This window comes from Boleophthalmus pectinirostris, unplaced genomic scaffold, assembly GCF_026225935.1.
Source record: "Boleophthalmus pectinirostris isolate CB_2022bp ecotype Guang Dong unplaced genomic scaffold, ASM2622593v1 HiC_scaffold_22, whole genome shotgun sequence".
Lineage (NCBI taxonomy): Eukaryota > Metazoa > Chordata > Actinopteri > Gobiiformes > Gobiidae > Boleophthalmus > Boleophthalmus pectinirostris.
In genome coordinates this window covers 41,606,249-41,631,248 of record NW_026571190.1, presented here as the reverse complement: position 1 = coordinate 41,631,248, position 25,000 = coordinate 41,606,249, and the positions used below count along the sequence as shown (strand labels likewise).

The 25,000-nt window shown below is 44.3% G+C and overlaps 1 protein-coding gene across 1 annotated transcript in view; it reads right to left on the bottom strand.

Moving 5' to 3' along the window:
* Nucleotides 1-25,000, bottom strand: part of usp34 (ubiquitin specific peptidase 34) — a 140,822-nt gene that overhangs the window by 31,632 nt on the left and 84,190 nt on the right. The window contains exons 45-67 of the mRNA XM_055158681.1: nucleotides 23,816-23,881; nucleotides 22,216-22,362; nucleotides 22,004-22,060; nucleotides 21,146-21,223; nucleotides 20,588-20,680; nucleotides 19,798-19,972; nucleotides 16,137-16,299; nucleotides 14,243-14,321; nucleotides 14,096-14,149; nucleotides 11,890-11,985; nucleotides 9,873-9,937; nucleotides 9,718-9,793; nucleotides 7,275-7,322; nucleotides 7,123-7,188; nucleotides 6,873-6,953; nucleotides 6,546-6,631; nucleotides 4,608-4,776; nucleotides 4,453-4,527; nucleotides 4,223-4,374; nucleotides 3,155-3,308; nucleotides 1,198-1,242; nucleotides 987-1,091; nucleotides 1-83 (exon numbers count right to left, since the gene is read on the bottom strand). The exon at nucleotides 1-83 is cut by the window's left edge and continues 65 nt beyond it. Of these exons, the coding sequence (XP_055014656.1) occupies nucleotides 1-83; nucleotides 987-1,091; nucleotides 1,198-1,242; nucleotides 3,155-3,308; nucleotides 4,223-4,374; nucleotides 4,453-4,527; nucleotides 4,608-4,776; nucleotides 6,546-6,631; nucleotides 6,873-6,953; nucleotides 7,123-7,188; nucleotides 7,275-7,322; nucleotides 9,718-9,793; nucleotides 9,873-9,937; nucleotides 11,890-11,985; nucleotides 14,096-14,149; nucleotides 14,243-14,321; nucleotides 16,137-16,299; nucleotides 19,798-19,972; nucleotides 20,588-20,680; nucleotides 21,146-21,223; nucleotides 22,004-22,060; nucleotides 22,216-22,362; nucleotides 23,816-23,881 (2,213 nt within the window). The remainder of the gene's footprint in view (nucleotides 84-986; nucleotides 1,092-1,197; nucleotides 1,243-3,154; nucleotides 3,309-4,222; nucleotides 4,375-4,452; nucleotides 4,528-4,607; nucleotides 4,777-6,545; nucleotides 6,632-6,872; nucleotides 6,954-7,122; nucleotides 7,189-7,274; nucleotides 7,323-9,717; nucleotides 9,794-9,872; nucleotides 9,938-11,889; nucleotides 11,986-14,095; nucleotides 14,150-14,242; nucleotides 14,322-16,136; nucleotides 16,300-19,797; nucleotides 19,973-20,587; nucleotides 20,681-21,145; nucleotides 21,224-22,003; nucleotides 22,061-22,215; nucleotides 22,363-23,815; nucleotides 23,882-25,000) is intronic.

Genomic DNA, 25,000 nt, shown 5'->3' with positions numbered 1-25,000 from the left:
AGGACCCAGCTGTGGGCCAGTTTGTTCCTCGGGGTTTGGACGGCGAGCCAGTCCAGACACTGAGACGGGTTATACTCGATCACCTGCAACAGACACACCGTTAGACCTGGTTTAGTCCTGGTTTAGACCTGGTTTAGTCCTGGTTTAGACCTGGTTTAGACCTGGTTTAGTCCTGGTTTAGACCTGGTTTAGTCCTCCTGGTTTTAGTCCTGGTTTAGACCTGGTTTAGTCCTGGTTTAGTCCTGGTTTAGACCTGGTTTAGTCCTGGTTTAGTCCTGGTTTAGTCCTGGTTTTAGACCTGGTTTAGACCTGGTTTAGACCTGGTTTAGACCTGGTTTAGACCCGGTTTAGACCCGGTTTTAGACCCGGTTTTTAGACCTGGTTTAGTCCTGGTTTAGTCCTGGTTTAGTCCTGGTTTAGTCCTGGTTTAGTCCTGGTTTAGTCCTGGTTTAGACCTGGTTTAGACCTGGTTTAGACCTGGTTTAGTCCTGGTTTAGACCCGGTTTAGACCCGGTTTAGTCCTGGTTTAGTCCTGGTTTAGTCCTGGTTTAGACCTGGTTTAGTCCTGGTTTAGTCCTGGTTTAGTCCTGGTTTAGACCTGGTTTAGTCCTGGTTTAGTCCTGGTTTAGTCCTGGTTTAGACCTGGTTTAGTCCTGGTGTACACTTGGTTTGGGCCTTTTTAGTCCTGATTCAGTGCTGGTTTTAGACCCGGTTCAGTCCTAAACATGGACTTGGCATGGATTCTGGTTTAGTCCACATTTTGCCCCTTGTTAGTCCCGGTTTATTTATGTTCTTCTTCGGGGCTCTGGGACTGAGACGTATAAAAATAAAGTCCTTTAGTCGTCCAAAAGTCCAGAGATTCTGAGTTAAGTCTGAGTCCAGGGGCGCGGTCTGAGTCCAGGTGGTCTGAGTCCAGGTGGTCTGAGTCCAGGTGGTCTGAGTCCAAGTGGTCTGAGTCCAGGTGGTCTGAGTCCAGGCGCTCGTACCTCCCAGATCCTCTGGAGGATGTAGGAGGCGAAGGAGGGCATCCCTGGAGGTCCTCCTGCAAACTCCATCAACATCGTCAGGAGCTTAAAGAACGGGTTGGCCGCCTGAACACCAACACACACACAAACACAAACAAACAAACACACACACAGATGTTTACGTGTTTATTCACTTTTGTGTTTTATTTAGACTTTTTGATCAGACACTCACCTCTGGAGTTAGTTTTGCGATAGACGTGAAAAGCATCGACACGATCTGCAAGAATCACAGAAGGTTCAGAGAGTTTCACAGTGAAGTGCAGAACCACGACGAGCGCTGATGACGACGCAGCAGAACCAGAGAACTTACAGGTCAGAATCATTCATTCATTTGTTTTTCAAAATAAATTCAAAAATAAGAAAACAAAAAAAACTAATATTTTCTTCATTATTTGTCTGAAAAACCTAAATAAAAAAAACAGATAATGATTCGTTTTTTCAGTTTTCGATTTTGTGTTTAAATGAAAAATGGAAAAAAAAACAGGTCTGGGACAAGACCAGAACCAGACCGGGAATAAGACCAGGACTTAGACTGGGACCAGACCGGCACCAGGACCGAGTCTGGGACTAGACCGGGACCAGACCGGGACTGAAAACGGTTTAGTCCTGGTTCAGTCCGTTATCCATTTTTTCCATTTTTCATTTAAACACAAAATTGAAAAAACAAATCTTTATCTGTTTTTTTAATTTGATTTTGGAGACAAATAATGAATTTTTTTTTTTCATTTTCTTATTTTTGATTTTATTTCGACAAACAAATGTATTTATTTATTTAATGAAACTGGGACAGCGCACGATTTTTACATAAACTTAACAGGAGAAATGTTTGTACCAGGTTGTGTGTGTGTGTGTGTGTGTGTGTGTGTGTGTCTGTGTGTGTGTGTGTGTGTGCATGTGTGTGTGTGTGTGTGTGTCTGTGTGTGTGTGTGTCTGTGTGTGTGTGTGTGTCTGTGTGTGTGTGTGTGTGTGCTGTGTGCTGTGTCTGTGTGCGTGTGTCTGTGTGCTGTGTCTGTGTGCGTGTGTCTCTGTGTGTGACATGTGTCTCTGTGTGCATGTGTCTCTGTGTGTGTCTCTGTGTGCATGTGTCTGTGTGCATGTGTCTCTGTGTGTGCATGTGTGTCTCTGTGTGCATGTGTCTCTGTGTGTGTGTGTGTGTGCATGTGTCTCTGTGTGTGTGTCTGTGTGTGCGTGTGTCTCTGTGTGTGTGTGTGTGTGTGTGTGTGTGTGCTGTGTGTGTGTGTCTGTGTGTGTGTGTCTGTGTCTGTGTGTGTGTGTGTGTGTGTGTCTGTGTGTGTGTGTGTGTGCTGTGTGTGTGTGTGTGTGTCTGTGTGTGTGTCTGTGTGTGTGTCGTGTGTCGTGTGTCTCTGTGTGTGTGTCTGTGTCTCTGTGTGCATGTGTCTCTGTGTGTGTCATGTGTCTCTGTGTGCATGTGTCTCTGTGTGTGCATGTGTCTGTGTGCTGTGTGTGCATGTGTCTCTGTGTGTGTGTGTCTGTGTGTGTGTGTGTGTGCATGTGTGTGTGTGCGTCTCTGTGTGCGTGTGTCTCTCTGTGTGCGTGTCTCTGTGTGTGCATGTGTCTCTGTGTGTGAATGTGTCTCTGTGTGTGCATGTGTCTGTGTGTGCATGTGTCTCTGTGTGCATGTGTCTGTGTCATGTGTCTGTGTGTGTGTGTGTCTGTGTGTGCGTGTGTCTGTGTGTGCGTGTGTCTGTGTGCGTGTGTCTCTGTGTGCGTGTGTCTGTGTGCATGTGTCTGTGTGTGCGTGTGTGCTGTGTGTGCATGTGTGTGTGCTGTGTGTGTGTGTGTGTCTGTGTCTGTGTGTGCTGTGTGTGTCTGTGTGTGTGCTGTGTGCTGTGTGTGTGTGCTGTGTGCATGTGTGTGCATGTGTCTGTGTGTGTGTCATGTGTGTATGTGTGCATGTGTCTGTGTGTGCATGTGTCTGTGTGTGCGTGTGTGTGCATGTGTCTGTGTGTGTGTCATGTGTCTCTGTGTGTGTGTCATGTGTCTGTGTGTGTGTGTAAGTGTCTCTGTGTGTGTAAGTGTCTCTGTGTGCATGTGTCTCTGTGTGCATGTGTGTGTCTCTGTGTGCATGTGTCTGTGTGTAAGTGTCTGTGTGTGCATGTGTCCCGTACATGTTCTGCGAGTCGGTTGTTGTAGCGACACAGGCTGAAGATCAGGTTGCAGGTTTGTCGGATGTTGATTCCGTCTCTGATGTGCTGAAACAGAAAGGGGAATCCTTTTCCTCCGGTCAGCGCCGCCATGTCGCTCTGGGACAGAGTCAAGTGTCTGAACAGGACACAGCAGAGACACACAAAATTAAAATACATACCGTATTTTTCAGATTATAAAGGGCACTGGATTATAAGGAGCATTAAGTGAAACAAACGGACGACACTTGAGAGCGATCCTGAGTCCAGGCGTCCGCGATCCGTCGGCAGATCGCGGCGTCGACTTTTTGTTTTGGTGTGTTTTACTCCGCAAGTCTCCTAACGGCGGCAGACGAAACGCTCCGACCATCCACGACGCGGCGCGGCTTCGTAGCAGAGCCCGGCACCCGCGGGACCCGACGCAAAACAGTGCGGCGCGGGACACATTGTGAAAGCTCAGTGTGGGCGCGGGCGGGAGCGGGCGGGAGCAGGACTAAACAAAGCAGGAGCAGGCAGGTGGGACCATAAACTACAGTTTGCACTCAAAAACTAAATATGAGAGTAAAGCAAAATATACAAATGATTCATGTTTGTTTATTTGACTCTTTGGTGTGAACGACCCTTTAGTCAGACAAATGTTTCCTTTTTGGTTCTTCCTGTGGATCAATCCTGCCCATCACCTTCACCTTTCACTATTTTTCAATTCCGTTGGGAAGAGAAACAGTTTGAACAGAGGTTTGAGTCACACACATCTGATTCACTTTTACACTTATGAAGTTCACAAACACATTTCTCGAGTCGTTTTCCGCTGTTAAGATCCAACAACCACAAAATTAACAACGTCCGAATCCCAAAACTAAAATATGACAATATCAGAACCAGAAACAAAAGTGAAATGGTTCAAAAGACTTGAAAAGATCCACTTTGTCAATAGACACGTCCCACTGGGAAAACAAACATGGAGGTTTGACTTCACTTTTTCAGAAAATCCTTCCCCGTATGAATTGTGCGATGACCTGAAGTCCAAAATTCGGGAGTGGTTTGTTCACTGACCTCTCAGATCTGGACTGCTCCACTAACAGAGCGATGAGAGCGATCATCTTCTCCAGAGCCGCAGGTCGATACTTCTCCTCCGCCAAAGACAAGATGTCCTCCTCCTCGTCCTCCTCTTCGGCCTCCTCCTCCGACAGAACCTCCACCTGCGGCTGCAAACGGCCCAGAGTCTCAACACAACCTGCCAAAGACTGAACCAAAAACTCCCGCCAACAAACTTTCAATCTCACGTTTTCTGGCCCTTTGGTTCCCATGTAGAAGTGCACCATGATGGAGATGGCTTGAAGCGACAACAAAAACTGACTCTGTGTAAAAGAAAGCGAAAAGGTTACGATATAAAACCGCAGGAGTGTTCGGAGCGGCGTGTGGAGCGGCGGCGTCTCACCTCCTCCTCCCCCATCTTGGCGAACTCGTAGAGGAAGGCGAAATACTCGGTGAGGTGTTTGCTGTGCGGTTTGACTCCGTGCTCCATGATGGACAGCAGCGTTTTCACGAAGCGCGTCACACAAGAGCGGCTCCCGATGTCCTCCACAGGCCCGTCCATGTCGTCAGAACTGAGGAAATACACGAAACGGCAGAACAAACATCAAGGTTAGACAGAGTTTAACGTTAAACGGTTCATGTTACTTTTCTCTGATCCGTGTTCTAATGTCGTTTCCTTGTTTTGTTTCATTCACATGTTTAAACACACAAACCTGCACATTTAGACTTTAGAGTTCGTCTCTCAAACTGAAAACACTCTGTTGGACCAGGTCCAGCAGAAGTAAACAACAAGACCAAAACTTCAAGTGAATTCATCTGATATAAAAGTGTATTGAACAGATACATATGTACTCGAGTTTATCAAACTGTTGACCTTTTTTCTGTTCCATTTTTGGTTCTAAAGTTCCAGACGTTTTAAACAGACCATGAATGAAACATGGAACAAAAATTATTTCCCAAATTTCAAAGACCTGAAAATCATGTAAATAAATGTTTGTATTTCATCATATCTTGTGTTATTCCATCTTTGAACTGTTGATGAAGGGACAGGATTTAAAAAAAATATGTATTTAAAATAAAAAAAATGTTCTTGGAAGGACTGACATATTTTATAGAAATAGTTTCTTTCATTTTGAAGTAATATTAAAGTATTTGGAAGAAAAAAGCCACAAATGATGTAAAATCCTGCAGCTTCTACTTGTTTGTACAATTTTCCCTCCGTTACTTTTCCCTCCGTTACCATGAACTTTATTAATAAAAAATCTCATGAGTCAAAAAGTCAGAGGTTTTTCAACCTAATCTTGTACCATATGGTAGAAAACTATATGAAGCAAATATTCAAACCAGTTTGTTAAGGATATGGAAGTGAGAACCAAGAGTTATCACTGTTTGGATTTATTGACCAAAAAGTGCTGCATATTTCATTCCCTCCGTTACCAACATGAGTTTTTTAATTTTTTGTCTTGAACTTGAAAGAATCTCACAGGTTTAACTTGACCCTGTTGGAGTGTAACTCTTTCCTACATTCTGATACTTTACTTATTTCAATAGTTCCTCTAGTTTCTGAATAAGAGACATTTGAATGTCAAAAATCTGACCCTGTTTCCCTCCGTTAACACTTGACCGGACCCTGTTCCACCTTGTGATGTCACGTGGTGACACAGGAAGTGCTCCGTTGTGTTTTTAAACTCCACACCTCATCACTAGTTTGGATTTGGATATTTTGGATCAGTTCAGCCCTGGAACTGTCGATCTCGACTGAACTCAAAAGGTAAAAAGGAGCTGTGAACTTGAAAACTTCATGACATCACAAGGTGGAACAGAGCGTTTTGAGCTTTGAAGATGTAAACAGACAAATAATAAAGAGTTAATGAAACACAAGTCCAGGTCTGTTTGTGAGGAGGGAACAACATTAGAACACGAACCAAAGCTCAAATGAGTCCGTTTTTGCGATTTTGACCTTTAATTATTACATTAATAGTTTTGAATTAAATAGTTTAGTTTCCATATGAAATCAGCCATGTTCAAGTCCCCCCCCCCTCCTCTTTTCGAGCTCTGTGGCGCCGCTCGTATTTCCCAGAATCCCCTGCGTTAGAGAAACCAGGCGACACGCGGCTCGGCTCCTGTCGCCGTCGATATTCACAAACACAGAACTGTCATCTGTGTCGAACACCTACAACGGCCAAAAACAAAACCAGGTCTAAACCTGGACTAAACCAGGTCTAAACCAGGTCTAAACCAGGTCTAAACCAGGTCTAAACCAGGACTAAAACAGGACTAAAACAGGTCTAAAACAGGTCTAAACCAGGACCAGGACCAGGACCGGTGGTTTTGGTCTCACCCGTCCTCCATCCCCGGCTGCAGATACAGATGAGCGTGAACAGGCCTCAGTCTCTGGATCACGTGAATACACAACCTCTGGAACATCTGCAGGAAAACGAGAAGAAGAGAAGGTCAGAAGGTCAGAGGAGAAGAGGAGAAGAAGAGAAGGTCAGAAGGTCAGAGGAGAAGGTCAGAAGGTCAGAGGAGAAGAGGAGAAGGTCAGAGGAGAAGAAGAGAAGGTCAGAAGGGTCAGAGGAAACGAAGGTCAGAGGAACAGAGGAGAAGAGAAGAAGGTCAGAGGAGCAGAGAAGAAGGTCAGAGGAGCAGAGGGTCAGAGGAGACTGACCTGTCTGACGATCTGATTGGGACATTTAATCAGAATCTGCATCGGCCACCAGTTGTCGTCCGCCATCCGATCCAAAAACCACTGCAACAAACAAACAGAGTCACCGTGACGTCCCTGAAGTCCCACTTTCCTTTTCCTAAAACGGAACTCGGCTCCAGACTGTCCCCTGTGACCGCTCGCCTCGATGAGCTTCACTTGACTGGAGCTGAACTGTCTTAGTTGTTAGAGAAAAGCAGAGCAGGTGTTGTACCTCGCAGGCGGCCTGGCTGTTGTTGAACTGTTTGGTGAGGAGTTCGATCCACTGCAGCATCGTGGGCTGAAGACGAGAGCGAAGGATTAAAAACCTCAAACAAACTTCATTCATCTGCTCACATTTCATCTCTTCAGACTCTTTAGTTTTACCTTCTCCTTGGAGTGAATGAAGGTTTCAAGTACAAATGAGGTGCTCAACTGCAAAAGACAAACAGACAGTTAGAGTCTGGGATAAAACCTGTGGAAAATATTAATTAAGAAAAAATACTGAATTCATTTTTGCAGTACTAATATATTTGTTCAATATTTTTATGCAGTGAGTAATAAACACGACGAGAGCCCGGCCGATATATCGGTTGGCCGATAATGAGCACCTGGAAGCATATCGGCTATCGGTCGATATGTTTGCTGACAGGGGCCGATATTTCCCGTGGGCAGGTTATACGTCGTTATAAAGTTTAGACTCTTTACATTCTGTTCATTTAATCCAATTTACAGACAGATAAATGTTCAAATATGTAGGAGAAGAGGAGAAGGTCAGAGGAGAAGAGGAGAAAGTCAGAGGAGAAGAGGAGAAAGTCAGAAGGGTCAGAGGAAAAGAAGGTCAGAGGAACAGAGGAGAAGGTCAGAGAGAGAGGAGAGAGAGAAGAGTAGAGGAGAAGAGGAGAAGGTTAGAGGAGAAAGAAGGTCAGAAGGAGGAGAAGAGGAGAAGAGGAGAAGGTCAGAGGAGAAGAGAGAGGTCAGAGGAGGAGAGAAGGTCAGAGGAGAGAGGAGAAGGTTAGAGGAGAAGAGGAGAAGGTTCAGAGGAGAGAAGAGAGGAGAAGAGGAGAAGGTCAGAGGAGAAGAGGAAAGGTCAGAGAGGTCAGAGGAGAGGAGGAGAGGAACAGAGGAGGAGAAGGTCAGAGGAGAGGAGAAGGTCAGAGGAGAAGAGGAGAAGGTCAGAGGAGGAGAAGGTCAGAGGAGAAGAGGAGAAGGTCAGAGGAGAAGAGGAGAAGGTCAGAGGAGGAGAAGGTCAGAGGAGAAGAGGAGAAGGTCAGAGGAGAAGAGGAGAAGGTCAGAGGAGAGGAGAAGGTTAGAGGAGAAGAGGAGAAGGTCAGTCAGAGAGTTCTGATCTGTGTATTTATCTGTGGAGTCATTTGTCTGTGTGTGTGTGTCTGTGTGTGTGTGAGTGTGTGTGTCTGTGTGTGTGTGTCTGTGTGTGTCTGTGTGTGTCTGTGTGTGTGTGTGTGTGTATGTGTGTGTCTGTGTGTGTGTGTGTGTGTGTGTGTGTGTGTGTGTGTGTGTGTGTGTGTGTCGTACTGTCCCTGAACACACCACAGAGTCACGTGTGTTTGTTTACACTCGCAGACTAGAGATGTGCGGATTGCGGTTACAACGTGACGAAAAATAATATTTTAATTAAACTGGGGCGGGTGGAGGTTTAACTACTCAAATAAAAAACTCTGAACTCGGAGCAAATGGGAGGAGAGCGAGCGGACGGCGGGCGGGTGCGGTGGACGGCGGGCGGGTGCGGTGGACGCGGGCGGGTGCGGTGGACGGCGGGCGGGTGCGGTGGACGGCGGGCGATGATGAGTTTTGTGATGCGGTTGCGGATGAAAAAGTCGCTTATACGTGCATCTCCATCACAGACACAGATCCATGTGCAACACTGACATTATTCTCTTTTTACGGACAGTCAGTTTGAGTCTGGATTAAAAGGACATTTATTAGTTCAGACTTGTGATGTGGGAGGAGCCTGTGTAATGTGGGAGGAGCCTGTGTGAGCCTGTGTGATGTGGGAGGAGCCTGTGTGATGTGGGAGGAGCCTGTGTGATGTGGGAGGAGCCTGTGTGATGTGGGAGGAGCCTGTGTGAGTGTTGAAACATGTCGACTTTGAAGTTAGTTTTGGTTCGTGCTGATTGGTTATTGATGATCTGTTGTGTCTCACATAAACAGGCTGTTTTCTATTGGTCTGTTGTAAAGTGATTATATTGTCTGTCTCTAAACCGGGTCTAAACCAGGACTAAACCAGGTCTAAACCGGGTCTAAACCAGGACTAAACCGGGTCTAAACCAGGTCTAAACCGGGTCTAAACCAGGACTAAAACCAGGTCTAAACCGGTCTAAACCGGGACTAAACCGGGACTAAACCAGGACTAAATCAGGACAAAATTGGGTCTAAACCAGGACTAAACCAGGTCTAAACCAGGACTAACCAGGTCTAAACCGGGTCTAAACCGGACTAAACAGGACTAAACCAGGACTAAATCGGGACAAAATTGGGTCTAAACCAGGACTAAACCAGGTCTAAACCAGGACTAAACCAGGTCTAAACCGGGTCTAAACCAGGTCTAAACCAGGACTAAACCAGGACTAAACCAGGACTAAACCAGGACTAAACCAGGACTAGATCAGGTCTAAACCAGGACTAAACCAGGTGATGACAATTTGAAACAAAAAAAAATCCTCCATACAACCTTTAACGCAAAATGAACGCGTTAATGTGCTCGCCCATAATTATATTAACTTTCAACATTGTGACGTGAACATAAACGCTGATAAGTTCTGATGTTCTTCTCGATGGCGTTTCTGGTTAAAAAGTGAAGCGCTCGTACCTTTGCAGTCATGAGGGAGACAGACTTTGGGTCTGGTAAAGTGCTGGGGATGCTGCTGCAGAGCTGCCACATGAAGCTGAACAGAAAAAACGTTTCATCAGAACATTCATTATTTACACTCTAATAAACCCGGCGATCGTGAAAACTAAACTCACCCAAAGTACGTGTGCTCAAAGATGTTCTTGTCCTGGAGAAACTGCATGTTGTCGTGCCAGATCCACTGTAACAGAACCACACAGGTGAAGACTAAAGCAAGAACAGGACTTCAGCTCAAACTTATTTTTTACAACAGTAAAGAGAAACCAGAGAGTTTCACCATAAAATCACAAAAACACAAAATAAAAACACGCAAAACATTAAACAATGAAATAAAACAAACTGTACAAAGATTCACTGTGTTAAAAAAGTCTGAACAGAACAGAGTCTGGATTTAAACAGACCAGAGTCAGAGTCTGTCTGGTCCTGAACCAGGACTAAACCAGGACTGAACCAGGACTGAACCAGGACTGAACCAGGACTGAACCAGGACTGAACCAGGACTGAACCAGGACTGAACCAGGACCAGGACTAAACCAGGACTGAACCAGGACTAAACCAGGACTAAACCAGGAACTGAACCAGGACTGAAGGACTGAACCAGGTCTAAACCAGGACTGAACCGGACTAAACCAGGAAACCAGGTCTAAACCAGGAACTGAACCAGGACTGAACCAGGACCAGGACTGAACCAGGACTGAACCAGGACTGAACCAGGACTAAACCAGGACTGAACCAGGACTAAAACAGGACTGAACCAGGACTGAACCAGGACTAAACCAGGACTGACTGAACCAGGACTAAACCAGGACTGAAACCAGGACTGAAACCAGGTCTAAACCAGGTCTAAACCAGGACTGAACCAGGACTAAACCAGGACTAAACCAGGACTACAGGACTAAACCAGGACTAAACCAGGACTAAACCAGGACTAAACCAGGACTAACCAGGACTGACCAGGACTAAACCAGGACTGAACCAGGACTAAACCAGGACTAAACCAGGACTGAACCAGGACTGAACCAGGACTAAACCAGGACTGACCAGGACTAAACCAGGACTAAACCAGGACTAACCAGGACTGAACCAGGACTAAACCAGGACTGAACCAGGAACCAGGACTAACCAGACTAACCAGGACTGAAACCAGGACTAAACCAGGACTGACCAGGACTAAACCAGGACTGAACCAGGACTAAACAGGACCAGGACTGAACCAGGACTAAACCAGGACTAAAGGACCAGGACTGAACCAGACTAAACCAGGACTGAAACCAGGAGGACTAAACCGGACTGAACCAGGACTAAAACCAGACTCCAGGACTGAACAGGACTGAACCAGGACTGAACCAGGTCTAAACCAGGACTAAACCAGACTAAACCAGGACTGAACCAGGACTGAACCAGGACTGAACCAGGTCTAAACCAGGTCTAAACCAGGTCTAAACCAGGTCTAAACCAGGACTGAACCAGGACTGAACCAGGACTGAACCAGGACTAAACCAGGACTGGAACCAACCAGGACTGAACCAGGACTAAACCAGGACTGAACCAGGACTAAACCAGGACTGAACCAGGACTGAACCAGGTCTAAACCAGGACTAAACCAGGACTGAACCAGGACTGAACAGGACTCCAGGACTGAACCAGGTCTAAACCAGGTCTAAACCAGGTCTAAACCAGGACTGAACCAGGACTGAACCAGGACTGAACCAGGACTAAACCAGGACCAGAGCGGGACCAGGGTGGACTCCAAGCTTTGACTCCGAGCCTCAGCTTCGAGCTCCGGCCCTGCTGTGGGCTCTGAGCCTCCGGTCTGGTCCCGGCCTGGTCTTGGTCTCAGTCCCGGCCTCAGTCCCGGCCTCAGTCCCGGTCTGGACCTGGATCAGTCCTGGTTCAGTCCGTACGCAGTGTAAAAGTCCAACATCACAGTCACTGAAGTCACGTAAACGGGAAACGGTCGTTATCCGTTTTTTCCATTTTTCATTTAAACACCAAATCGAAAACTGAAAAAAAAACGAGTCATTATCTGTTTTTTCATTTTTCTTATTTTTGTTTTTTTTAATTGAAAAACGACTGAACGAACGACACACTGATCACGTGACAGTGTTTTTCGTGTGATCTTGAAGCGAGTACCTCGAGCAGATCTGGAGACACGTCGAAGCTGAAGTCTTTCCCGTTGTCCTCCTCCAGCTCCACTCTCTTGTAGAACAGCATGTAGGCACTGTGGGTCTGAGGAGAACACCACACGTCACCACAAAAACAACAACAACAAAACAGAAACTAAACTAAACAGTGATACGACGAGACAAGAGACCGGCCTGGATCCAGATGTTTTATCTGTAGGATTCACTGTGGAGGTCTGAGGCTTTTGACAGAGCGTGAAAACCCGACCCAAGTCCGACGAACACGTGAGCGCGTCAATGTTTCCAGACTCCTGAGTGTTCAAAAGATCAGACTCTGCACTTCTAGTTTACATCCTACGACGAGTATAAGGCTCAGATTAAAAAAAAAAATGATGCTGCCGTTACAAGAATTAAGTCGTAATATTTCGACATTAAAGTCATAATTTTACAAGAGTAAAGTCGTAATTTTACAAGAATAAAGTCGTAATTTTACAGGAATAAAGTCGTAATGTTACAAGAATAAAGTCGTAATTTTACAGGAATAAAGTCATAATGTTACAAGAATAAAGTCGTAATGTTACAAGAGTAAAGTCGTAATGTTACAAGAGTAAAGTCGTAATGTTACAAGAGTAAAGTCGTAATGTTACAAGAGTAAAGTCGTAATGTTACAAGAGTAAAGTCGTAATGTTACAAGAGTAAAGTCGTAATGTTACAAGAGTAAAGTCGTAATGTTACAAGAATAAAGTCGTAATGTTACAAGAATAAAGTCATAATGTTACAAGAGTAAAGTTGTAATGTTACAAGAGTAAAGTCATAATGTTACAAGAATAAAGTCGTAATGTTACAAGAGTAAAGTCGTAATGTTACAAGAGTGAAGTTGTAATGTTACAACTTTCCGGACATAAAAAAATGTTTAATTTAGAGTCTTAGCTAAAAAAAGCACAAAATATCAAGTGTGTAAATAAACTAAAAATCTCCTTATTGCCTCAAAACAAAACAAAAAAAGTGCATTGACCCCGTGACTTGACTGGTGCAGGTCGTGGAAACAGCTGGAGTCACGTCACTTTCTGCATTTCCATGGAGTTTATTACATTTGGATTTGGACATCTTTGATTTTCCTGCAAATTTTTTCACTGCGAATTTAACCCTCTGAATTTTGGCTTTTGAATTTGAGAGCCTGAAAATATTTGTGCTGAATATTTAAAACTAGGGTTGAGTATCATTAAGAAGTTGCGGATACGATACAAACCTCGATACAGTGAGGTTTGATACGATATATTTCATATCGATTCGATACGGTTCAATGAAACTAAAGGCTAAATCATGTCTGTGACACTAAAAGTCTTTGTTAAATCACTTCTTCTTGTGCAAAGTTCATATGAAACACAAACATTTTAATCATCAAAACAGGAAAATGTCAAATGTGTCGCATAAACGAGTTTCCTTCCTCTGAACAAACAACAAAACTGTAACTGGAACAAAATAATGTACCAAAAAATACTCTTGGCGATATATCGATACAGCAGCCCACGATATCGACACTGTATCATCACATTATACGATACGATAAATCGATATTTTGATATTTTTGCACATCCCCTTAATTAAAAGGTTTTAAATTTGTTTTTTTATTGAATTTTAAAAACTAGGGGTGTAACGATCCAAGTCTCACGATACGATATTGTCACGATACGATATTTATTGCGATATTTTGTGGAGGCAAACAAAACTGTGAATATGTGATTTTTTCCTCTTAAAATTTCTACTAAACAACTAAGAGTTAAAAGTGTTAGAAGTGTTATTTCTTCTTGTCGTCTGAAATGGAGCAAAGGATCATGGGAAATGTAGTTCCTGATGTTTTTTTTATCTATCGCTGCACCAGAACTCTTCATTTAATCAAAGAGACTTGTGATTCGATATATTGTGATGCTCCACGATGTTACTGAGAGAACTTTGACGATACGATATCACCACATTTCAGTTTTCGTTACATCCCTATTAAAAATTCAAACGTAACATTTCATCAGCCGACGTTTAGAATAAAAATAATTCGAACATGTTTTTTCAGAGTAAAAAAATTCAAAGAGAGAAATTCAACGATATTTAAAATTCTAAATCTGATGAAACGAATGATCTTCCGCGACGAGCAGCAGAATCACCGTTTTTAAAATCCGCACATTTATAAAAGTTTATTTCAGAGTGACGTGAGTTCTTACTTTTTCAAAGGAGAAATCCATGAACTTGTCGGTCACAGAGTCGTAGGTTTTGGTCTGAAAAAAAAAGAAAAACACACAATTCTGAGTAAAACTGAATTTATGAAAGAAAATAATGTAATAAATGATCAGGTTTAACAGAGTTTGTACCGTCATTTCTCCCCCGAAACACTCGGAGGCGAGTTGAGCAGAGTCGAACGGCTTCACCTCCGCGTCGTTGAATAAATACCTGAAAAACACAGTTATTTAAAAACAACTGAGTCCTGGTTTAGTCCTGGTCTAGTCCTGGTCTAGTCCTGGTTTAGTCCTAGAGTAGTCCTGGTTTAGACCTGTTTTAGTCCTGGTTAGTTTAGTCCTGGTTTAGTCCTGGTTTAGTCCTGGTTTAGACCTGGTTAGTAGTCCTGGTTTAGTCCTGGTTTAGTCCTGGTTTAGTCCTGGTTTTAGTCCTGGTTTAGTCCTGATTTAGTCCTGGGTTTAGTCCGGGTTTAGTCCTGGTTTAGTCCTGGTTTAGTCCTGGTTTAGTCCTGGTTTAGTCCTGGTTTAGTCCTGGTTTAGTCCTGGTTTAGTCCTGGTTTAGTCCTGGGTTTAGTCCTGGTTTAGTCCTGGTTTAGTCCTGGTTTAGTCCTGGTTTAGTCCTGGTTTAGTCCTGGTTTAGTCCTGTTTTAGTCCTGATTTAGTCCTGGTTTAGTCCTGGTTTAGTCCTGGTTTAGTCCTGGTTTAGTCCTGGTTTAGTCCTGGTTTAGTCCTGGTTTAGTCCTGGTTTAGTCCTGGTTTTAGTCCTGGTTTAGTTTGGTTTAGTCCTGGTTTAGTCCTGGTTTAGTCCTGGTTTAGTCCTGGTTTAGTCCTGGTTTAGTTCCTGGTTTAGTTTCCTGGTTTAGTCCTGGTTTAGTCCTGGTTTAGTAGTTGGTTTAGTCCTGGTTTAGACCTGGTTTAGTCCTGGTTTAGTCCTGGATTTAGTCCTGGTTTAGTCCTGGTTTAGGAGGATTTCACACTGAGACATAAAAGAGTTTTTCTCGTTCAGTTTTGGTTAAGTTCTGGTTTAGTCCTAGTCCAGTCTCAGTTTTGTCCTCGTTTTGTGTTAATTTTTTCATCCATGATTTAATCCTACTCCAGTTCTAGTCTAGTCCAAGTTTAGTCTCAGTCCAGTCCCTGGGTCAGTCTTGGTTCAGTGCTGGTCCAGGTCATTGGTTTAGTCTTGGTCCAGTCCCTGGTCTAGTCCCTGGTCCAGTCCCTGGTTCAGATCCTGGTCCCTCAATACTTGTTCTTCTTGTAGGCGTGGTTCAGTCTCTGGTCTAGTCCCTGGTCTAGTCTCTGGTTCAGTCTCTGGTTCAGTCCCAGGTTCAGTCTCTGGTCTAGTCTCTGGTCTAGTCCCTGGTTTAGTCCTTGGTCCTGGTCCAGGTCCAGGTCCCGGTCCCTCACCACTTGTTGTTCTTGTAGGCGTGGTTCAGTCTCTGGTCTAGTCTCTGGTTTAGTCCTTGGTCTAGTCCCTGGTCTAGTCCCTGGTCTAGTCCCTGGTCTAGTCCCTGGTCTAGTCCCTGGTCTAGTCCCTTGGTTAGTCCCTGGTCCAGTCCTGGTCAGTCCTTGGTTTAGTCCCTGGTCAGTCCTGGTCTAGTCCCTGGTTTAGTCCTTGGTCTAGTCCTGGTCTAGTCCCTGGTCTGTCCCTGGTCTAGTCCCTGGTCTAGTCCCTGGTCTAGTCCCTGGTCTAGTCCCTGGTTCAGTCTCTGGTCTAGTCCCTGGTCTAGTCCCTGGTTTAGTCCCTGGTCTAGTCCCTGGTCTAGTCCCTGGTCTAGTCCCTGGTCTAGTTCCTGGTTCAGTCTCTGGTCTAGTCCCTGGTCTAGTCCCTGGTTTAGTCCCTGGTCTAGTCCCTGGTCTAGTCCCTGGTTCAGTCTCTCTGGTCTAGTTGTCAGTCTCCTGGTCCCTAGTCCCTGGTCTAGTCCCTGGTCTAGTCCCTGGTCTGGTCTAGTCCCTGGTTTAGTCCCTGGTTTAGTCCCTGGTCTAGTCTCTGGTCCAGGTCCTGGTCCAGGTCCAGGTCCAGGTCCCTCACCACTTGTTGTTCTTGTAGGCGTGGGGGTTGATGATGTCTCTGATGAAGCTGTAGTAGTGTCCTCCGTCCGCCGTCCCCGTGTGAACCGTCACCCCGATGAGGTCATACTCGTAACTCTCTGTGACCTTTGACCCCTTTGACCCCTCCCCTTCGTCACGGAAACCTGAAAAAAACAACAAACAAAAACATCAACAACAACAAAAACAACAACGACAACGACAAGAACCGAGTCAGTGAGTCGCTTCATTTGAGTGAGAATAAAGAACAGTGGTCCAGGTCCAAACCAGGTCCAAACCAGGTCCAAACCAGGTCCAAACCAAGTCCAAACCAGGTCCAAACCAGGTCCAAACCAGGTCCAGGTCCAACCAAAACCAGGTCCAAACCAGGTCCAAACCAGTCCAAACCAGGTCCAAACCAGGTCCAAACCAGGTCCAAACCAGGTCCAAACCAGTAAACCAGGTCCAACCAGGTCCAAACCAAGTCCAAACCAGGTCCAAACCAGGTCCAAACCAGGTCCAAACCAGGTCCAAACCAGTCCAAACCAGGTCCAAACCAGGTCCAAACCAGGTCCAAACCAGGTCCAAACCAAACCAGTCCAAACCAGTCCAAACCAGGTCCAAACCAGGTCCAAACCAGGTCCAAACCAGGTCCAAACCAGTCCAAACCAGTCCAAACCAGTCCAAACCAGGTCCAAACCAGTCCAAACCAGTCCAAACCAGTCCAGTCCAACCAGGTCCAAACCAGTCCAGTCCAAACCAGGTCCAAACCAGGTCCAAACCAGTCCAAACCCAAACCAGTCCAAACCAGGTCCAAACCAGGTCCAAACCAGTCCAAACCAGTCCAAACCAGTCCAAACCAGTCCAAAGGTCCAAACCAGGTCCAAACCAGTCCAAACCAGTCCAGTCCAAACCAGGTCCAAACCAAGTCCAAACCAGGTCCAAACCAAACCAAGTCCAAACCAGGTCCAAACCAGGTCCAAACCAGGTCCAAACCAGTCCAAAACCAGGTCCAAACCAGGTCCAAACCAAGGTCCAAACCAGTCCAAACCAGGTCCAAAACCAAGTCCAAACCAGGTCCAAACCAGGTCCAAACCAAGTCCAAACCAGTCCAAACCAGGTCCAAACCAAGTCCAAACCAGGTCCAAACCAGGTCCAAACCGGTCCAAACCAGGTCCAAACCAGGTCCAAACCAGTCCAAACCAGGTCCAAACCAAGTCCAAACCAGTCCAAACCAGTCCAAACCAGGTCCAAACCAGTCCAAACCAGGTCCAAACCAGGTCCAAACCAGGTCCAAACCAGGTCCAAACCAGGTCCAAACCAGTCCAAACTCTAAACCAGGTCCAAACTAGGACTAAACTAGGACTAAACCAGGTCCAAACCAGGTCCATGTGTGTATTCTAGTCTGTGTTCTTCTACTTGTTCTGATCCAGTTCCAGATCTTTCTAAAACATTTAACTTTTATACAGGAAAGGTTCAATGGGACTTTTTTTTAGTTTGATACTTGAGAAAAACGAGGATCTAGTTTTGATTCTCGTTCTAGATTTTGATTTTCATCTTTTCTCGGTCTCAGTAAACTCACTTGGGTCTCGTTTTAACCCACTGACGCCGGATGCGGCGCTGAGTCTCCTGTCCGTGTCTGGATTGTCTGTGATCAGTGTAACTGGTAAAGGCGGAGCCACATCTGGAAGCATGGGGGGCGTGTCCTCCTCTCGCTTCATTCACTCCCACAGAGACGTAAAACTGCCAGAGCTGCACTGTCACGTTAAACCAAGCCCCCAGGTTCCAAAATGGCCGCCCATTCAAGTCAATGGGCTGAGCTCAATGGCGCATGATCCCAGATTAGCCCGGCTAGGTACTTCCGGCGGCTGTGGGCCGACCGAATATGCCACTAGTGCTCTTTTCTCCCACGGGCACACGCGAATGCACGCAACCGCACGCACGTGTGTCACGTGATCGCTTTGACCAATCAGAGCGAGAGGAGCTAAAGCGGAGCAGAGCGTAGCCGACGCTAACGAATATAAACTGTTTTTTAAGACAACTGAAGGATTTTGAGCTGAGAAAAAGTTTATGATCTAAAAATAGGTAAAAATCGCCAACAAATCCGACATTTTTGAAATCTGTAGATGATCTGTCAGACGAACACGAGCAGTTTGTGATCACATTGCCTCTATGAGAAAAATCTTGTCTCAGCCCATGGGATTTTTTCTGCTGAAGTTCCAGTGAGTGACACTACGTCAACTGGAGGCAGCTACAAGCAACAATACTGTATCCAGTTATTTTAATAGATCCACGTGTTAAACCTTCTTTATCGTGGCGTATTATTTCTCCATTGAAAAATAATCCAAATGTGTCCAGCACATGTTTCCATCAAGACCTGGTTTGAAGTAACAAACGCAGCTCAAACACTTGATCTGTTCACTGCTCCAGACGCTCCTATAACAGGTGACATGTCACTATGTCATGTAACAAATAAACATGGTCAAACACAAAAATGCTGACAGTGACAATGACAGTGAAGACACGGACAACATTTTTGTGTTTAGAAGGTTTAACGTGACAGTGCAGCTCTGGCAGTTTTACGTCTCTGTGGGAGTGAATGAAGCGAGAGGAGGACACGCCCCCCATGCTTCCAGATGTGGCTCCGCCTTTACCAGTTACACTGATCACCAGACAATCCAGAACACGGACAGGAGACTCTGCGCTGCGCCGCATCCGGCGTCAATGGGTTAAACTCCAGAAGGATTTTTTTCAGCTCGTCTGTTCTGGGGTCAGATTTATTTTGTTTGAGGATTTACCTTCTTGGTGGTTAAACGTGTGTTACCTTCTTGGTGGTTAAACGTGTGGTTAAACGTTACTTCTTTTGTGGTTAAACGTGTTACGTTACCTTCTTTGGTTAAACGTGTTTACCTTCTCGTGGTTAAACGTGCGTTACCTTCTCTTGGTTACGTGTACCTTCTTGGTTAAACGTGCGTTACCTTCTTGGTGGTTAAACGTGCGTTACCTTCTTCGTGGTTAAACGTGTGTTACCTTCTTGGTGGTTAAACGTGCGTTGTTACCTTCTTCGTGGTTAAACGTGCGTTACCTTCTTCGTGGTTAAACGTGCGTTACCTTCTTGGTGGTTAAACGTGCGTTACCTTCTTGGTGGTTAAACGTGCGTTACCTTCTTGGTGGTTAAACGTGTGTTACCTTCTTGGTGGTTAAACGTGCGTTACCTTCTTCGTGTTACCTTCTTGGTGGTTAAACGTGCGTTACCTTCTTGGTGGTTAAAACGTGGTTAAACGTGCGTACCTTCTTGTGGTTAAACGTGCGTTACGTGCGTTACCTTCTTGGTGGTTAAACGTGCGTTACCTTCTTGGTGGTTAAACGTGCGTTACCTTCTTGGTGGTTAAACGTGCGTTACCTTCTGGTGGTTAAACGTGTTACCTTCTTGTGGTTAAAACGTGCTTCTTCTCTGGTGTTACCTTCTCGTAGTTAAACGTGCGTTACCTTCTTGGTGGTTAAACGTGTGTTACCTTCTTGGTGGTTAAACGTGCTTCTTGGTGGTTAAACGTGCGTTACCTTCTTGGTGGTTAAACGTGTGTTACCTTCTTGGTGGTTAAACGTGCGTTACCTTCTCGGTGGTTAAACGTGCGTTACCTTCTCGGTGGTTAAACGTGCGTTACCTTCTTTGCGGTCGCCTTTGCCCATGAGCACGTCCTCGGTGTACGGCGTCATGTCCAGCCGCAGAGGAAAGGAAAAGTGCGTGTTCACTTTCTCCTTCATCATCGTCACCATGTTGAACGTGTAACGCATCGTGTTAAAACTCAGGATCCGAGGAAGCTTCTTAAAACACGCCCTGAGAGAGAGGGAAGAGGAGAGGAGAGAGGGAAGAGGGAAGAGAGGGAAGAGGAGAGGAGAGAGGGAAGAGAGGGAAGAGGAGAGGAGAGAGGGAAGAGGGAGGGAGGAGAGGAGAGAGAGAGAGAAAGAGAGAGAAGAGAGAGGAGGTGGAAGGAGGAGAGAAAGAAGGAGAGAGGAGGAGAGAAGTGAGAGAGGAGAGGAGCAAGAGAGAGGAGGAGAGAGGAAAGAGAGAGGAGGAGAGAGGAGGAGGAGACAGAGGGAGGGAGAGGAAGAGAAGGAGATAGAGAGGGAGATGGAGAGAAGAGAGGAGAAAAGAGACGAGAGAGAGCAGAGAGAGGGTGAGAAGAGAGAGAGGAGGAGATAAAGAGGGAGAGAGGAGGAGGGGGTAAGAGAGAGAGAGAGAGAGAGAGGGAGGGAGTGAGGGAGGAAGAGGAGGTGTGGTTAGTCTCAGTTCTCAGGTTTTTTTCCTCTGATCAAATCCAGTTTTATTTGTGTAGAACATTTTTCTAAACGAGAGAAACAGTAAAACGTTTCTCCGTCGTGTCCGAGTCGTGATCGAGTCGTGTCCGAGTCGTGATCGAGTCGTGATCGAGTCGTGTCCGAGTCCTCGTTCGTCTCCGCGAGTCGCACTTTCTTGCCGCACTGGGAGCAGGTGTACATGTTGTCTCCCTCCAAAGTGTCTTTGATCGTCACTTCATCCAGAGACTCCTGAAATAACACACACACACACACACACACACACACACACACACACATACACACACACACACACACACACACACACACACACACACACAAACAAACACACACACACACACACACACACACACACACACACACACACACACACACACACAAACACACACACACACGAGGATCAGATCATCACCAAATATGAAAATCACAGTGATGAATGTAACTGTGGTTCTATGAATCCCAATGACCCCCACACACACAACACACAACACACACACACAAACACACACAACACACACACCACCTGAACCACCTGAACCTTTTATGAAACAAGTGTATTTTGCACACTTCCCTCAAACACATCTTAGAGCCAGAGTAAAGTGCAGACGCAGCGGAGGCACTAGAGCTTTTCAGTTTCAGGGTGTAAATCATAAACGTTGAGGTTCTTAAGAATAAAAGTGTTTTAAAGTGACTCACATAAATGTTCTTCATGTCGGCCACTTGGCACCGGACCGTGTAGAACTCCTCTGCCGTTTGACTCACGTGGTCACAGTCCTGGACACAAAACACCGACAAACACCGCCACTTTACACAGAGTCCACGGGTAAAGTTAAAGCTGCGCCGTCTAACTTTTTGGGTGGGCGTCCGTCACCTGCTCGTTTCTATGGATACGTCACTGCTCTGCCTGGAATTAGAGCTGCTCGATTATGGAAAAAAAAATCATTATTACGATTTTTTTTTTTTTAAGTTACACGATGCAGTTCTCTCTCTCAAAAAAAAAGTATGTTATTGATCATTTACACAAAACTTTTAAATTAAAAATAAATATAGGCTACAAATATGAACCGTAAAGCAGTTTTGTGACGTATAAAACAAAATGAAAATAAAATAAAGTTTGAACATGAAATAAGGCAGAAAAAACATAAATGTATCTAAAATAAACTCTATATCCAGCTCCTCTACAATACAAAAAAAATTAAATAAATAGACTTATTTATATAAAAATATCCCAAAAAATTCAATTAACTGCACAGCCTTACCTGGAATGTTCCACAGTGTGACTTTAAACAGCTCTACTTTACATTTGTCCATCTACAGGTGGTTTTACAGCTCAAAAATACCTAGAAAAACCAGACATCTCCACAGATCTGACCCGTAACTCGGTGTTTTTGGTCTCCGTGAAGATAGAAAGGTTTAATGCCACACTGCGGAACATTCCAGAGTCATAAGATCTCCACGGAGAAAAGCTTTTGACGGAAACCCTCCCAAAAAAAAATTTATAAATTTTTTTTTTTTTTTAAATGCATGTTTAAACACAATAATCCACAAACTCACCAGAGAAACCACGTTGTTGGTGATGACGCCTCCAAACAAAGTCTTCACTGTGTTTTTCTGAAAAGCAGCAAAGATTTTTCATTAAACTTAAACTAATCAGAGGCCACTGAGGCGGCACAGACGGAAATTTTAATTAAAACTGCTAAAAACAATGAGTAGGAAGAGGAAAAGTGTGTTTAGTGTTGAGTTCCAGTTTAATAATCAGACTTTACCAAGTCTTGGGACATCTCCTCGATCTTGGTGATGAGGTCTGTGAAGAACTCCGTCATGTCCTTCTGTTCTCCGGTGTTCAGAGGCTGTTTGTCCATCGTGTAGGTTTTACAGAACGGACGAGGGTTATACGCCTTCCTCTCGCTCTCCTGAAAGCAACGCACCAAACGTCACCAAACACAGTCACCAAACATGACAAAAAACCCTCACTAAACATCACTAAACACCATCAAATATCTCTAAAGATGACAAAAACTGTCACTAAACATCACCAAACACCATCACCACACGTCACCAAACATCACTAAAGATGACAAAACTGTCACTAAACATCACCAAACATGACAAAAACCATCATCAAACATCACCAAACATCACTAAATATCGTCAAACATCACTAAAGATGACAAAAACTGTCATTAAACATCACCAAACATGACAAAAACCATCATCAAACATCACCAAACATCACTAAATATCGCCAAACATCACTAAAGATGACAAAACTCGTCACCAAACATCACCAAACGTCACCAAACATGACAAAAAACCCTCACTAAACATCACTAAACACCATCAAATATCTCTAAACATGACAAAAACTGTCATTAAACATCACCAAACATCACTAAATATCGTCAAACATCACTAAAGATGACAAAAACTGTCATTAAACATCACCAAACATGACAAAAACTGTCACCAAACATGACAAAAACCATCACTAAACATCACCAAACACCATCAAACATCACTAAACATGACAAAAACTGTCACCAAACGTCACCAAACATCACTAAATATCGTCAAACATCACTAAAGATGACAAAACTGTCACTAAACATCACCAAACATGACAAAAACCCTCATTAAACATCACTAAACACCATCAAACATCACTAAAGATGACAAAAACTGTCATTAAACATCACCAAACATGACAAAAACCGTCACCAAACGTCACCAAACATGACAAAAACCATCACTAAACATCACCAAACACCATCATCACACGTCACCAAACACAACCAAACGTCACCAAACACAAATGTGACCAAACATAACCAAACATGACAAAAAACCCTCACTAAACATCACTAAACACCATCAAACAACTAAAAGATGACAAAAAACTGTCATTAAACATCACCAAACATGTCACCATTAAAACTCACGCCAAACAACTGATGACAAAATAAAACATCACCAAACGTCACAACATGACAAAAAACCCTCAACTAACATCCAACAACACCAAAAACCACCATCATATCTCAACATGACAAAAACTGTCATTAAACATCACCAAACATGACAAAAACCATCACCAAACGTCACCAAACACCATCAAATCATCACACGTCACCAAAACATCACCAAACATCATCAATCATCACACGCTCACGTCAACACAAAACGTCACAAACGTCACCAAACGTCACCAAACGTCACCAAACGTCACCACACGTCACCAAACATGACAAAAACCATCACCAAACGTCACTAAACATCACCAAATATCACTAAAGATGAAAAAACTGTCATTAAACGTCACCAAACGTCACCAAACAGCAAGTTTAAAGTCCCTGAGGTGAAACTCACCATGAGGTAGGTGAACATCTTCTGCAGCTCCAGCAGAGTCGTCTTGTGCTTGATGTCCTCTGCGTACTGTAAAAACAACAGGACAGTTAAAGACACACTGTGGAACTTTTCACAGCACTGCACACACAGCAGTACATTTAAACCTAAAGAAGCACGAGGAGCAAATGAAAAACGGCCGTCACAAAAATAAAAACTCTGAGACTAACTGATACGACCACCGATACTGAAACTAGATTTAGATTTGAACAAGTTTTGATACTGAAAAATAAAATGACACAAATTGGACAAAATCAGAGCTTCTGAAAAGTCCTAAAATAGTTTTTTTTTTAAATATCACAAGTATTATACGACCACATGGTAATATTCTAAAAAAGTACCATTGTTCTGGGTTGAAAATAATTAGAATTGAATTATAAACATACAGTTTTGTGGTATTGAAATTGATCTCGAGTTTTGAGACTTTCTCTTAGTATCAGATGTTAGTATCACAACAACTCCAACACTAAATAACTCCAATTTCCATTCTGACTGTAGTCGACATAAATACATAAATATATAAATACATAAATATATAATAAATGTTCTGCCCATCAACTGGTCGCGTAAAAAGGCGTCGTGGCAAAAGCTCTAACATGAGTTTAATCTTCCTTCTTACATATAAAATGCAAAAAATACTGAATCTTCAGTTCACTCCCTCACGTCTCGTCTCTGCTCTTGTTCCATGGAATCATCTAAATAACACGATTAGTCGAGTCAGTCACAGTTTAGTCGACTAAAGCTGCGTCGAAGAACGTGCTGGACGACGCCTGAACGCTCCCGACGATCGACTTTTGTGTAAACTCCACACCCCGACGCAGCCGTGTGAACGCAGCTCAAGACTCCACTGACCAACAGGCGAGTTTCAGCTGATGTCATTGTTATTAAAAGTCCGCGTTGCTGCTGGGAAATATTTTGGTCGGAGGCAAGAAACACGGTAGCGTCAAACACAGTGTGTAACCTCACGTATTTATCCCTGATAATGTTAAATTCCTGCTGCATTATCAGATGCACAAATAGAAACACGGAAGAAGGAAAATGTCTTTTTCATATTCTGAGTGAAAAGAACCACTAACGGTGAATTAAACGACTTTCAAACATCCGCAGAGCAAACGTAGAAGATCCTAACAAACCGTGGACTCAACAAGT